General features: G+C 37.1%; 1 protein-coding gene and 1 pseudogene across 5 annotated transcripts in view; one reads left to right on the forward strand and one right to left on the reverse strand.

Moving 5' to 3' along the window:
• Window positions 1-951: 951 nt before the first annotated feature.
• LOC141562309 (glyceraldehyde-3-phosphate dehydrogenase pseudogene) lies at window positions 952-1,785 on the reverse strand (annotated as a pseudogene).
• Window positions 1,786-7,604: 5,819 nt separating this feature from the next.
• The window catches only part of ALKBH8 (alkB homolog 8, tRNA methyltransferase), a 95,434-nt gene continuing 89,380 nt past the window's right edge, over window positions 7,605-13,658 (forward strand). For 3 of the 5 annotated variants that reach the window (XR_012488406.1, XM_074304349.1, XM_074304352.1), the window contains exon 1: window positions 7,605-7,680. Coding sequence is in view for 1 of the 5 variants with exons in the window: in XM_074304349.1 (XP_074160450.1) it covers window positions 7,667-7,680 (14 nt within the window). In the remaining 4 variants the exon portion in view is untranslated. Of the gene's footprint in view, window positions 7,681-7,703; window positions 7,970-13,658 lie in introns of those variants that run through there. The other 2 variants (XM_074304353.1, XM_074304350.1) reach the window with 2 other exon arrangements.

The raw sequence follows: 13,658 nt of genomic DNA on the forward strand, positions 1-13,658 counted from the left end.
CTTTAGTTACCACAGCCTGAATAAGAATCAGAAAGCCTCTGTAAAAAGCAAAATCACTGGGGAGTAGGGAATAGGTAGTGTTAGACCAGTGGTCTTTCTATAACTCTTCTCTGTAGCCAGTGACAACACAACTTCATACTCTCTCTGCCTAGATAATTTTACATCTGAACTTTCCCCCCATTTATACAATTAATTGTTCACTTTTCAATAGTTCACCTGAGAGCACAAATGTAAATTTAGAGCAATCCTTAAATGATCTAAATATAAAATAAGGTATTTAAGTTTGCACTTTTTATTACTTTTTAAAAATAGGTGTTCAGTGAATACTTTTGTGTGGGAAAAGGGTGAAGAACTTACAGCATATATTGATCAGAGACTGTTTACTAAAGTAGACCAATCCTATTAGGCCTCAGTTTTGGCTTCGTGATTTTAGATAAGGCCTAAACAACATTCCATTGTCCAACATGGCCGAAGAAGCCGTATATCACTTTGTCTGCTACATTCCATTGACCAACTAGGGGTACAGTAGACTTATGTGACCAATCACAACATATAGAGGGCGAGATTTTGGAGGTTCTTTGTTTGAAATGTATAAAACCTGTAAGCATTTTCAAGGCTCTGGCCTTATCCTGCTGTGAAATTTGGCTCACAGACCAGGATGGGGTCCACTTCTCAAGATTCTAATAAATAATTCTGCTTTCTATGAGTGATCTCTGAGTAGTCAATTTGAGTAGGTCTTCTTGTCCCAAACACTTTTAAAATGAAATTCCATCATAAAAAAAAAACTACTTTTGAAAGCTATGTTTTGCCATGTGTCCTGAAAGTCAGAATATACCTAGTTTTCTCTAAATAGAATCTGGGGACCAAAATGCTACTACATCATCATTATTATTATTATTATTATTATTATTAGTAGTAGTAGTAGTAGTAGTAATAAGAATGTTCTTGAAGCTATTTGGTCACTTTCTTGATGTCATCATATTTGGCAGGTTTCTCCAGGCGGCAGGTCAGATCCACAACGGATACGTTGGGAGTAGGAACTCGGAAAGCCATGCCTGTGAGCTTTCCGTTCAGCTCAGGGATGACCTTGCCTACAGCCTTAGCAGCGCCAGTGGAAGCAGGGATGATGTTCTGAGCAGCACCACGCCTATCACGCCACAGCTTGCCGGAGGGGCCGTCAACTGTCTTCTGAGTAGCTGTGATGGCATGAACTGTGGTCATGAGTCCTTCCACAATGCCAAAGTTGTCATGAATGACTTTGGCCAAGGGGGCCAAGCAGTTGGTAGTGCAGGAGGCATTGCTGACAATCTTAAGGGAATTATCGTATTTCTCATGGTTCACTCCCATCACAAACATGGGGGCATCAGCAGAAGGTGCAGAAATGATGACAACGCTTAGCTCCACCCTTCAAGTGAGCCCCGGCCTTCTCCATGGTGGTAAACACTCCAGTGGACTCCACAACGTATTCGGCTCCAGCATCTTCCCATTTAATGTTGGTGGGATCCGCTCCTGGAAGATGGTAATGGCCTTTCCATTGATCACCAGCTTTCCATTCTCAGCCTTGACAGTGCCATTGAACTTGCCATGGGTGGAATCATATTGGAACATATAAACCATGTAATTAAGGTCAATGAAGGGGTCATTGATGGCCACAATGTCTACTCCGCTTGAGCAGAAGGCAGCACGGGTCACCAGGCGTCCGATACAGCCAAATCCATTGACTCCGACCTTCACCATCTTGTCTCAGGGATGTTCGCAAAGCAGCGGATCCTGGCAGCGAGCTTGGGAGAGGAGCTGAGAGCCTGCTCTCTTCTTTCTACTCAACTCTGGACTTAGCTCAACATCCATCTATATTGGTATGTCCCATATATTTATACTTTTGGACAAACTTCATAAAGTGTTCATTCAGATGCATATTGAAATCTGGGCAGTAAGATACTGTTCATCCATTTGGAATTTTCTTTGTGGGTAGTCACACTAAACTCCTTTTTCCATAAGACTCTACCATATCTTGGGGCTTGATGCAAACATAGGCAATTCCACACAATAATAATAGCTAATTAATTATATAATAGTGATAACAAGTTGTATTATACAATAATAAAAATTGTTTTCATACAATAAGAATAAAAGATTCATAAGGCATTTAAAAATTTGTAAAGTCCTTTATGTACATTATATCATTTGATCCTTTCAATGGCGTGTGAAATAGGTGCTATTACTTCCATTTTTGGAAATGAGGAAATTTCTGAGAGAGGTTAAATGATTAGCCCAGGTTCATCGGAGGCAGAATTCAAAGCTGGTCTCTTTGACTTTTCTTTTGCTGTTTTTTTTTTCTCCTCTCCTATAATTACTGCAGTGGGAATACTTACATCATATGATTTATAAAACTACAAAATTTCCATTGTTCTTTATTACCTGAACATGAATAATGCATGGAATACTGAAATGTCACCATTTAACATCAAATGGTTTTTACATAATCTATTATTACTGGAGTTTCAAGAAGCCAACAATCTTAAGAGGCAGCTGCTAAGACATAAGTTTGGAAAGAAAGCTTGGTTCAACTTTGTGATATAATCAGGAGGTGTGAACTTGCATCTAGACAAATAAGTGAAAAGCAGAAAAAAGGGGACTAAAAATTCTTAACTAAACTTAAGAAAAAGAGCAAGTTTTTTTTCCCCCTTGGGCAAGTTTAAAGAAGAAAAGTATAGAAATTAATGAATTAAAGATTCTGAAAATTCTGCAGGGATAAAAAAAAAATACCAAGAACAATAGCACCCCCTTCAAACCAACAAACAAAAACAAATAGAAAATAGCCCCATCAATTGAGGGATCAAATTTTGAATGAAAGAGAATCACCCCAGAATGATTTTTCATGGGGGGTGATGGTGGAAGGAGAGTTCAATCATTTTCACCTTTTGCGATTGAGAAATCTGGGTTATCTTCATTGCTAACTTGGAAACGAAAACTTTTAAAATCTTCAAATGCCTGATTATTTGGCAGTATTGGTTCTTTCTTCAGTCTCTTTTCCCTTTTCAAAGAGAATTTTCCATTGGAACATAGAGTTTTGCAAAGGTTAATATTGAAAAATTATCAGTGCATATCTTTTGAAAATTAAAAAGCTTTAATAAAAAAGGGAAAAAAAAGAAAACCATAGCTGCTCTAAAATAATCCATGATAATTCCAAAAGACCACTGATGAAAAATTCTATCCACCTCAAGAGAGAACTGATAAACTCTCAATGCAGATTGAAGTATACTTTTTAAAAACTGCTTTTATTGTTTTATTTTGTTTGCAATTTACTTGCAAACTATTTGCAAGTTGTTTGAATGCTCTTTTGCAGCATGACTAATATGGGAATATGTTTTATATGATTTTGCATTTATAATTAATATCAAATTGCTTGTCTCCTCAGGGAAGGGGAAGAGGCATGGAAGGAGAGAGAAGTTGGAATGCAATAATTTTAAAAATGTAAAGAATTCTATTTCTTGTTTGATACTGAACTTTCATTTTGCCACAAAGCCAAAAGGTAATTTTTTCCTTGCTCCTCTAATTTGTTTACATCACTATTTATAATTAACATATATATTCATTTGAATCTTCTCTTGTATATCATATGAAGTACTTATCTAAACTGAGAAAGAGAGAGACAGAGAGAGAAAGAGACAGAGAGACAGAGAGAATTTTCCTCTTCATTCATCTTGTAGGTTTGTTTTTATTCTGAAGGTGATTGGAATTCCTTCTAGTTCTCCATCCCAGGATAAAATTTTGATTAAAAATGCTTTCGATGAAAGAGTTGGAAAAGCTAAAATCAATCTATGATTTCTCCCTTCATCTTCAATATGGGGTTAGTTCTTATTCTCACTTTAGCTTGTAGTTATGGCTACATATTACATTCCTAGAGCCAGTCTAGGCAGTTATAAATTCAGACATCCATTGGAAGATTTAATATTGTTTTGTTCAAAATTTTGTCCTTCTCATTGTGAAAATTCAACTTTTCAAAGCCTGAGGCTCAAGTAAAGACTATTTGGTTTTCTTGCTACTTTTGCAAAACACAATCACACAGTCTTCTTAGTCTTTTTTTTCCTTGCCATGAAGATTTTTCATCTTTTTATTTATCTCATTGGCAATGAGGAGAGCATCATATTAAAACTAAAATATCATAAACTTATGTTATCCATTTGTTTTCCTGATAAAGATAAGCCAAAATATGGGATTTGGACTTTGGTTAAATTTTGAATAATTGATAAGAGTCTTGGACTTCAAATGTTGTATTACCTGATCTATTATACTACATATGGAATCTTATTAAGAACAGTGCAGCTAGGTGGTACAGTGCTGGGTCTGGAGTCAAGAATACTCATCTTCCTGAGCTCAAATGTAGACTCAGACACTTACTACCTATGTGAACCTTGGCAAATCACCTAACCTATTTTCCTCAGTTTCCTCATTCTAAAACGAACTGGAAAAGGGCATGGCAAATCAATGCAATGTCTTTGTCAAGAAAACCCTAAATGGGGTCATGAAGAGACAGATGTGATTGAACAACAACAAAATGTATTGAGCACTTGAGTGATTTTGGACCTTTGTGGAAGAACTATAGATGATCACTTGGCAGATGGATCAATTAGGAGGCTATCAAAATAATTCAACAAAGATTGATCAGAGTCAGAATTATCCAGCCATTAGCATAAAGCCTGGCACATAGTAGGTACTTAAATGTTTAATGACTCTCAACAGAAATAGACTTTTATTTGTCCTAAAAATTTGGAGGCAGAAGATCTGGGTGCTATTCTTGACTCTGCTCATTAATACCTTTGTGACCTTTGGGACCTTCCTCGGCCTTGAGGAAACTTCAGGTTCCTCATTTTTAGATAATTTCTAAGGATTCTTCTGGCCCTAAGTCCTATGAAATGAATCAGATGATCCAGAATTCATATCTCAATTTTCTGAGTTACTTAACTTTGAGGACTCTCAATTTCCTCATCCAAAAAAAGGGGATTAGGGAAGATGACCTTTAAAATCCCTGCCAGCCCTAAACTTATTATCTTATGATACCATAAATCCATGTGCTTCATGGTATGTTAGCTTGTTCATGTGCACCCTCTGCTGGGCAGGCAGTGTTAGTATTCCTGGATATAGTTATTCTTTCAGTGGTTTAGCTTTTGGAGAAAATTGATTAAAAAATTAATGCTATCATAAGATAACAATGGCAGGCCTAGAATCCTAGGGATCGTTTAGTCCATTTCCTTTATTTTTAAATATTCTTTTGCATTACTCTGAATTTGATAAATATCAACAAAGAGAAACATTTCCACATATAAAGAACAAAAAAAGATTGTATGGAAAATCCTGAATTTTCATTACCTACAAAACACACACACACACATACACATACCATTGAAAATGGAAGTTCTACCTTGTCCAAAAGGTTATAAAGGCATTCCCTTTGATCTCACTACTGGGTCTGTATCCCAATCACATAAGAAGGAAAAGAAACATTTATGTTTTTTTTTGTAGTGGCAAGGAACTGAAATTGAGTAGATGTCCATCAGTTGGGAAATGGCTGGGTAAGTTATGGTATATGAATATAATGGAATATTATTGTTCTATAAGAAATGGTGAGCAGGCTGATTTCAGAAAAGCCTGGAAAGACATGAACTAATGCTGAGTGAAGAGAGCAGATCCAGGAGAACATTCAACACAGTAACAAGATCATATGATGATCAATTGTTATGGATTTGGCTCTTCTCCACAATGTGGTAATTCAAGGAGATTTTATAGATTTGGGATGGAAAATGCTATCCCCATTCAGAGAGAGAAATAAGAAGACTGAATATGGTTCAAAAGATGCTATTTTTATCTTTTTTTGTTTGTTCTTTCTCATAGTTCCCTGTTGGTCTACTTTTTCTTGCATCACATTTCAAATATAGAAATATTCTTTTTAGAAGAAAATGGGAGTTCTAACTTTGACCTTGTCTGTGTTCTTTATTAAACTTCCTTCTACTTTTTTATAAGAAATTTTGTTTTAATGATTTTTTCTTTTTTTTTCTTCCTTTCTTCTTCCTTTCCTTCCTTCCTGCCTTCCTTTCACATCAGTATTACTGCCCCTGCTTTACCCCTATATTTTCCCTTCCTGAAAAAGTCCTTCATGATAAAAAATGAGTATAATCAATTCCCATAAAGAAATGGGAAGCATCCTTTATCTTTAGTCTTCTGAGTCGTGGTTGGCCATTGCTTTGATTGTGGTTCTTATGAACACAGTTAGAATACGTGTAATGGAGTGCAATAGCATTTCTGAAGCACCACATGTGTGACCTTTTTGTCTCAAGCCTGGGAACCTCTTTCAGACCTGTAAAGAGTTTGGGAGGAATGATGAAACATAAATACACAAAAAATTAATCCTTTATGAGGATATGGGCTATAGGTACACACCAAGACATACTTTTTTAGATATACGAAGTAATATACAGGGATTTTTTTGGATTGATTATATTCATTTGTTACCATGAAGGGCTTTTTCAGGAGGGAAGATATAGGGGTAAAGTAGGGGTGATGTGAAAGGAAGGCAGAAGGGAGGAAAGGAAGCAAGAGGGCAGGAAAGACAGGAAGGCAGGCAGGAAGGAAAGGAGGAACACACAAAAAATTAATGAAATTTGCTTTTTATCAAGTGTAATACAGAAAAAAGATTTTACAAAAAGATAGGATTTGCATAATGTTTCAAGGTTTGCAAAATGCAATCCTTATCCAATCATAACCACCATCCTGGGAAGGAGATAGTAATTTATTCCCATCTTATTGATGAGGAAACTGAGGCAAGCAGGATTCCTGACGCTTTAGCCTGAGATCCCAGGCTAGAAATGGGCTTTTAGAAACCTCACCCAGAAAACCCAGATAAGTGAGGGTGAAAATGGGAAAATGCAGCCAGAAAAACTGGGAAGACTTAAATGAACTGATGCAAAGTGAAGTGACCAGAATCAGAGCACTGTACTAGTAGTTGAAAAACTGGAACAAGAATCAGCCATGAATGACTTAGCTACTTCCATCAAGATAATGATTCAAGACAGGAACCGTGATGAAAAATACTATGCATCTCAGAGATAGAAAACTGATTAACTCCGGGTACAAATGGAAGGCTTTCTTACCTTGATTTTTCTTGCCTTTTTTTTTTTTTTTAAACATGACTAATATGGAAATGTTTTACATGATTTTAAATGTATAATATATATCAAAATTGCTTACTCCTCAATGAGTGAACGAGGGGCCGTGGGAATGGAGAATTTGGATCTTAATTTTTTTAAAAAAAATGAATGTTAAAATAAAGTATACAAATTAAAAAAATTTTTTTAGAGCGGCTAAAACAAATGGTCGTCTGTCACAAAAGGAAATATTCTCCCTTTCCCCCTCCCCTCCATCCAATTTCTTTCCTTCTTCACTCCCAGGGAGAATTTTCAAACATAGCCAACGAATAAAAATTACTGTGGAAGGCGCAAATGCCGCCACAGCAGCAACTTAGAAACCATGGACTCTGGTCAGGAAGAGGTTAACTGGGTGGGGTAAGGAAGGAAGGCTGTTCTATGTTTAGGCTGGAGAAGAAAGGACTGTGGGAGTTGTAGTCGTAGTCCCGCGGGCTGATGGGAAATGGAGTGCCGCTCTTTCCAACATGGCTGCGCCCAGGTAAGGCGTTGTGGGCTACTAGGAGGCTGGTAGGAAAGGGGTTATTAGGGCTGCCGAGGTCTGAGGAGCGGCCGCAGCTCTCGCTAAAGGAGAGCCCAGTCACGGCCTTCACGTGGCTCCGCCTGCTTCTGCTCCTTTTGACTCCACACCGGACAACCCTGAAGTCCGACTCAGAGGGATCCTAGCGCCGACTTCTAGGCCTGCGCTCCCGTGTGCGTTGTGCACTCGGGGCACCTGCGTGATGCCCTGTGCGGTGTCTGCGCTTGCGTGTGCTTCCGGTGTTTGTGTGGTGCGAGCTTTTTTGTTTGTTTGTTTCCCCCATTAGGTTGTGAGCTACTCCAGGGCAGGCCCCGGCTGACCCTTTCTTTGTGTTTTCGGCCCTCAGCACGGAGCCTGACGCGTTGTAGGCGCTTAATAAATGTTGATTTCCTGAGCGACAGTGTCCCGGGCAATGGCACCTCTCTACTTTTAGTTTCCTCAGGCGGAGCTTTCAATTTCAAGGGTTACGTCCAAAGAAATGTTTTGGAGTACGGATATTTTGGGGGTCTGGATTTGATCGTGGTGATTTCATTTCTGTCTCGTACATTTAAATTAGCGACGCCCGCATTTTACAACTGAGGAAACTGAGGTCTTACAAATTAAGTTCCATATTCCTTTTTTTTTTCTTTCTTGAGGCAATGGGGGTTAAGTGACTTGCCCAGGGTCACACAACTAGGACGTATTAAGTGACTCTGGTCACATTTGAACTCTGGTCCTCCTGACTTAAGGACTAGTGCTCTATCCACTGCGTCCCCTAGCTGCCCCTAAGTTCCATATTCTTTTTTTTTTTTTTTTTTTTTTTTTTGCTGAGGCAATGGGGGTTAAGTGACTTGCCCAGATCACACAGCTAGGCAGTGTTAAGTGTCGGAGGTCAAATTTGAACTCAGGTCCTCCTGACTTGAGGGCTAGTGCTCTATCCACTGCGCCACCTAGCGGCCCCTAAGTTCCATATTCCTAAAATCACAGGCGTCAGAGCTGAGATTGGAAGCCAGATCCTCTACTCTGAATAGCGTTGGACTTCTTGAAAGTTGTCTCTGTGAACTATTAGTTTTTAATTCTTAGAGACTATTGTGCTTTATTTTTTACTCCACTTTTCATTCCCTCCTTGTCCATCAGAGGGAGAAGTAATCATAATAGCAAAATATCATGGAAACCAAGGGAGAGGAGGATGGTTCACAGTGTGGAAAGGCGTAGAAAGACCAAGAGACCATTTATTTTTCTTTCAAGAAGTTCATCAATGTCGTGTGGAGATATGCGTGGAAGAATTGCACATGTTTAACATATATTGAATTACTTGCTGTCTAGAAGGGGGGGAGAGGAGGGAGAAAAAATTGAAATAAAGGTTTTGCACGGGTGAATATTGAAAATTATCTATGCACATGTTTTGAAAATAAAAAGTTTTAATTAAAAAAAAGTTCATCAGTAAAGTGGAGTAGAAGAACCTAGTCAGATTCTGATGACATTTCCTACCTTTTCTTTTCAGTCTCCAAATAGTAATTCTCTCTTGTTCCTTTTCTTCTAATCCCCCTAAAAACCAGAGCTTGGTTGAAATAGGTTTAAGATTATAGTTGGGGGGGGTGGCTAGGTGGCAGCAGTGGATAGAGCACCAGCCTTGAATTCAGGAGGACAGGAGTTCAAATCTGGTTTTAGACACTTAACACTTCCTAGAAAAGTCACTTAACCCCAGCCTCAGGGGAAAAAAAACAAATAAAAAACAAGATTATAGTTGGATTGAGTAGTAGTTGGGAGAAGGCTTTTTTAGAATAGGTGAGATCTCAGCATATTTGTACTGAGAGGAAGGCGCCAAGAGAGAGCAGAAATTGAAGAGGCAAAGGAAGATGGCATGGCTGATAGAGCAAGGCCAGGGTGGAGATGAAGGGATGGACTTGAATGGTCAAATAGTATGGTTGCCTTTGGGCAGCAGGAAGGAGATCTACCTCTTTTTCCAATACCAGAGGGAATAATAAGTTCAATTGTTAGTGACTGTTCACAGATAGAATCTGATGATCATTGAAGAAAAGGTATACCTGAAATTAAATAAGAATTGGGGAGAAATATGATTCTATGTAATGGAAATAACTTGCAGAAAATACAACTTCTTTTATTAAGTGAAATCATACTGTGTCAGTGTAGATTCAGAAAGTTTGGGTCATATATGATCATAAGGCTCCACCTGCTGGAAAGTAGATTTCTAACTGAAAATTTAAACTTACCAGAACATTTCCTACCACTTCTTATCAGTCTTCAAACACTGATTCTTGTGCTATTCCTTTTATTCCTTCTATCTCAGTAAAGATTCTGGACTTGAAGTAGATTTAAGTAAAATGCAGTAGGCCTTAAGTACCAAGCTAAGGATTTGGCTTTGAATGATGAAAGCAACTAACAAGCATTGAGCCACAGTGGGATGAAGTGATCAGAGTGGTGCTTAGAAGGATTACATTTGGCCCTGGTGTATAATGGAAAGATTGAAAGAAGAGAGAATAGGGAGGAGACTTTTTACAAGAGGTGATGAGCACCTTGGGTACAGTGTTTGGAATGGCAATAGAAATTGATCTGTGATATTTTTGGAGTGGAACTATACTGACGAGGCTACTTCTGTGTGGACAGTAAGGGAAAAGAATCAGATATCACTGAGATTTTAAATCCTATTGACTCTGAGAAAGAAATAGAAAACTAAAATGAACATTTAAAAAACTCTTAGTAATTTCCATTTCATGTTATATTCTTTGGATGGAAAATCATAGATATGAATAACTAGTATAGGAAAAATATCTAACTTAATGATTTCAAGAATAGATTCTTTTTAAAAAAATTTTGTTTTTTATTAATTTTTATAATTATAACATTTTCTTTGACAGTACATATGCATAGGTAATTATTATTTTTTTTTTTTTACAACATTATCCCTTGTACTCCCTTCTGTTCCAAGTTTTTCCCCTCCTTCCCTCCACCACCTCCCCTAGATGGCAGGCCATTCCCATACATATTAAATATCTTATAGTATATCCTAGGTACAATATATATGTGCAGAACCAAATTTTGTTGTTGTTGTTATTGCAAAGGAAGGATTGTATTCTCAAGGTAAAAATAATCTGGGAAGAGAAACAAAACAAAACAAAAAACAATAATGCTCACAGTTTACACTCATTTCCCAGTGTTCCTTTTCTGGGTGTAGCTGATTCTGTCCATCATTGATCAATTGGAATTGGATTAGCTCTCCTCTATGTTGAAGATATCCACTTTCATCAGAATACATCCTCATACAGTATCATTGTTGAAGTGTATAATGATCCCCTAGTTCTGCTCGTTTCACTCAGCATCAGTTCATGTAAGTCTCTCCAAGCCTCTCTGTATTTCTCCTGTTGGTCATTTCTTACAGAGCAATAATATTCCATAACATTCATATACCATAGTTTACCCAACCATTCTCCAATTTTTGGGCATCCATTCATTTTACAGTTTCTAGCCACTATGAAAAGGGCTGCCACAAACATTTTGGCACATACAGGCCCCTTTCCCCTCTTTAGTATTTCCTTGGGATATAAGCCCAGGAGTAGCACTGCTGGGTCAAAGGATATGCACATTTTGATAACTTTTTGGGCATAATTCCAGATTGCTCTCCAGAATGGTTGGATTCTTTCACAACTCCACCAACAATGCATCAGTGTCCCAATTTTCCCACAGCCCCTCCAACATTCAGCATTATTTGTTCCTGTCATCTTAGCCAATCTGACAGGTGTGTAGTGGTATCTCAGAGTTGTCTTAATTTGCATTTCTCTGATCAATAGTGATTTGGAACACTCTTTCATATGAGTGGAAATAGTTTTAATTTCATCATCTGAAAATTGTCTGTTCATATCCTTTGACCATTTATCAATTGGAGAATGGCTTGATATCTTATAAATTAAAGTCAATTCTCTGTATATTTTGGAGATGAGGCCTTTATCAGAACCTTTAACTATAAAAATGTTTTCCCAATTTGTTACTTCCCTTCTAATCTTGTTTGCATTAGTTTTGTTTTTGCAGAAACTTTTTAATTTGGTGTAATCAAAATGTTCTATTTTGTGATCATTAATGGTCTCTAGTTCTCCCTTGGACACAAACTCCTTCCTCTTCCACAAGTCTGAGAGGTAAACCATCCCATGTTCCTCCAATTTATTTATTATTTCATTCTTTATGCCTAAATCTTGGACCCATTTTGATCTTTCTTAGTACGTGGTGTTAAATGTGGGTCCATGCCTAGTTTCTACAATACTAATTTCCAGTTTTCCCAGAAATTTTTGTCAAATAATGAATTCTTATCCCAAAAGTTGGGATCTTTGGGTTTGTCAAACACTAGATTGCTGTTTTTATTCACTGTCTTGCCCTATGAACCTAACCTATGCCACTGATCAACTAGTCTATTTCTTAGCCAATACCAAATGGCTTTGGTGACTGTTGCTTTATAATATAGTTCTAGATCAGGTACAGCTAGAAACCTTCATTTAATTTTTTTTCATTACTTTCCTTGAAATTCTCGACCTTTTGTTGTTCCATATGAATTCTGTTGTTATTTTTTCTAGGTCATTAAAATAGTTCAAGAACAGATTCTTAAAACTTTTAGATTCCATCAGAAAACCATCACTTTGTGATATTCTTTCTTTATCCCTAATAGAGGAAGCTGGTGCTAAAGTCATTGCTGAAGTCAGGAAGACTCATCTTCCTGAGTTCAAATCTGGCTTCAGACACTTACTACATGAGTAAGTCATTCTTAATCCTGTTTGCTGTCTCTTCATCTGTATACCAAGGCAGAGAAAGAAATGGCAAAGCACTCATCAAGAAAAACCCAGATGAGGTCATGAGTTAGACATTAGTGAAATGACTGAATAACATCTCTTATAATGTGCCTTATCTCCTTGTTTCCTTTTTTTGTGTACCTTGTACAAATAATAATAGCAATAATAGCAAGCTTTTGGATAACTCTTTAAGATTTACAAAATGCTTTACATATTTTAACTCATTTAACCAAGTAGGCACTTAATAAATATTTATTAAAGAAAGCAAGAAAATCAAGTCTATTTTAAAGACAATCATAGAAACAGTTGGAATATTTATACGGGACTTTTTCAATACTACAATGGAGTTCTCATTTTATTTCTAATATGGATAGGTACATATCATAATGCATGTATGCTTTTTATTTGGTATGAATCTGTTTTTTTTCTTTTGTTTACAGAGGATCCATGCAATTGTTAGATGCCTTCCTCTAAATTTTTTTCTATTTCATCAGTATGATTTAAGAACTCTCATTGTCTGTTTTCCCTTGCTCTTTCCATATAACCTCTCCAATTTTCTCTTTTCAATCATATGCTATTCCTTGTACCAGATAGATCAGTATGCTGTCATTGGGATATGTTTTTAATCTAAGTTTGACATTTCTGCCTGAGGCTACTTCTGTATGGTTCATCATTGGCAATGCTCTTTAGTTCACTTTCTGTGCATATATTAAGGACATGCAAAATTTCCTGATAAATGCAAACATAAATGAAACAATTCCCTTTTCTTGGGGAAGACATGGAGAACTGTGATGTAGAATATTGCATATGCTATCAGACTCATTTGTTTTGTTGATTGAGTTTAATCAACTTTTTTCTTTGTTATAAGGGAGAGTTGAGAGACAACATGGCTAAGTGGATAGAGCTGACCTTTAATTCAGGAATACCTGCATTCAAGTCCTTCCTCTAACACATTTTGAATGTGACTCTCTGGGCAAATCACTTAACTTCTCAGTGCCTAAGATTTTAAGGGGGCTGGAGTACTGATTTTAATGAGTTCCTCATTAGTGGTGCCCTATGTTTTGAAAGTGCTTGGCCAGTGAAAATAGAAAGGTTAAAGGATGGAGAAGATCGTTAATGGATATAATTATAGTGTAAATAACAAAAAGACACCCAATAAAATTT

Source organism: Sminthopsis crassicaudata, chromosome 3 (genome assembly GCF_048593235.1).
Source record: "Sminthopsis crassicaudata isolate SCR6 chromosome 3, ASM4859323v1, whole genome shotgun sequence".
In the NCBI taxonomy this organism is placed as follows: Eukaryota; Metazoa; Chordata; class Mammalia; order Dasyuromorphia; family Dasyuridae; genus Sminthopsis; species Sminthopsis crassicaudata.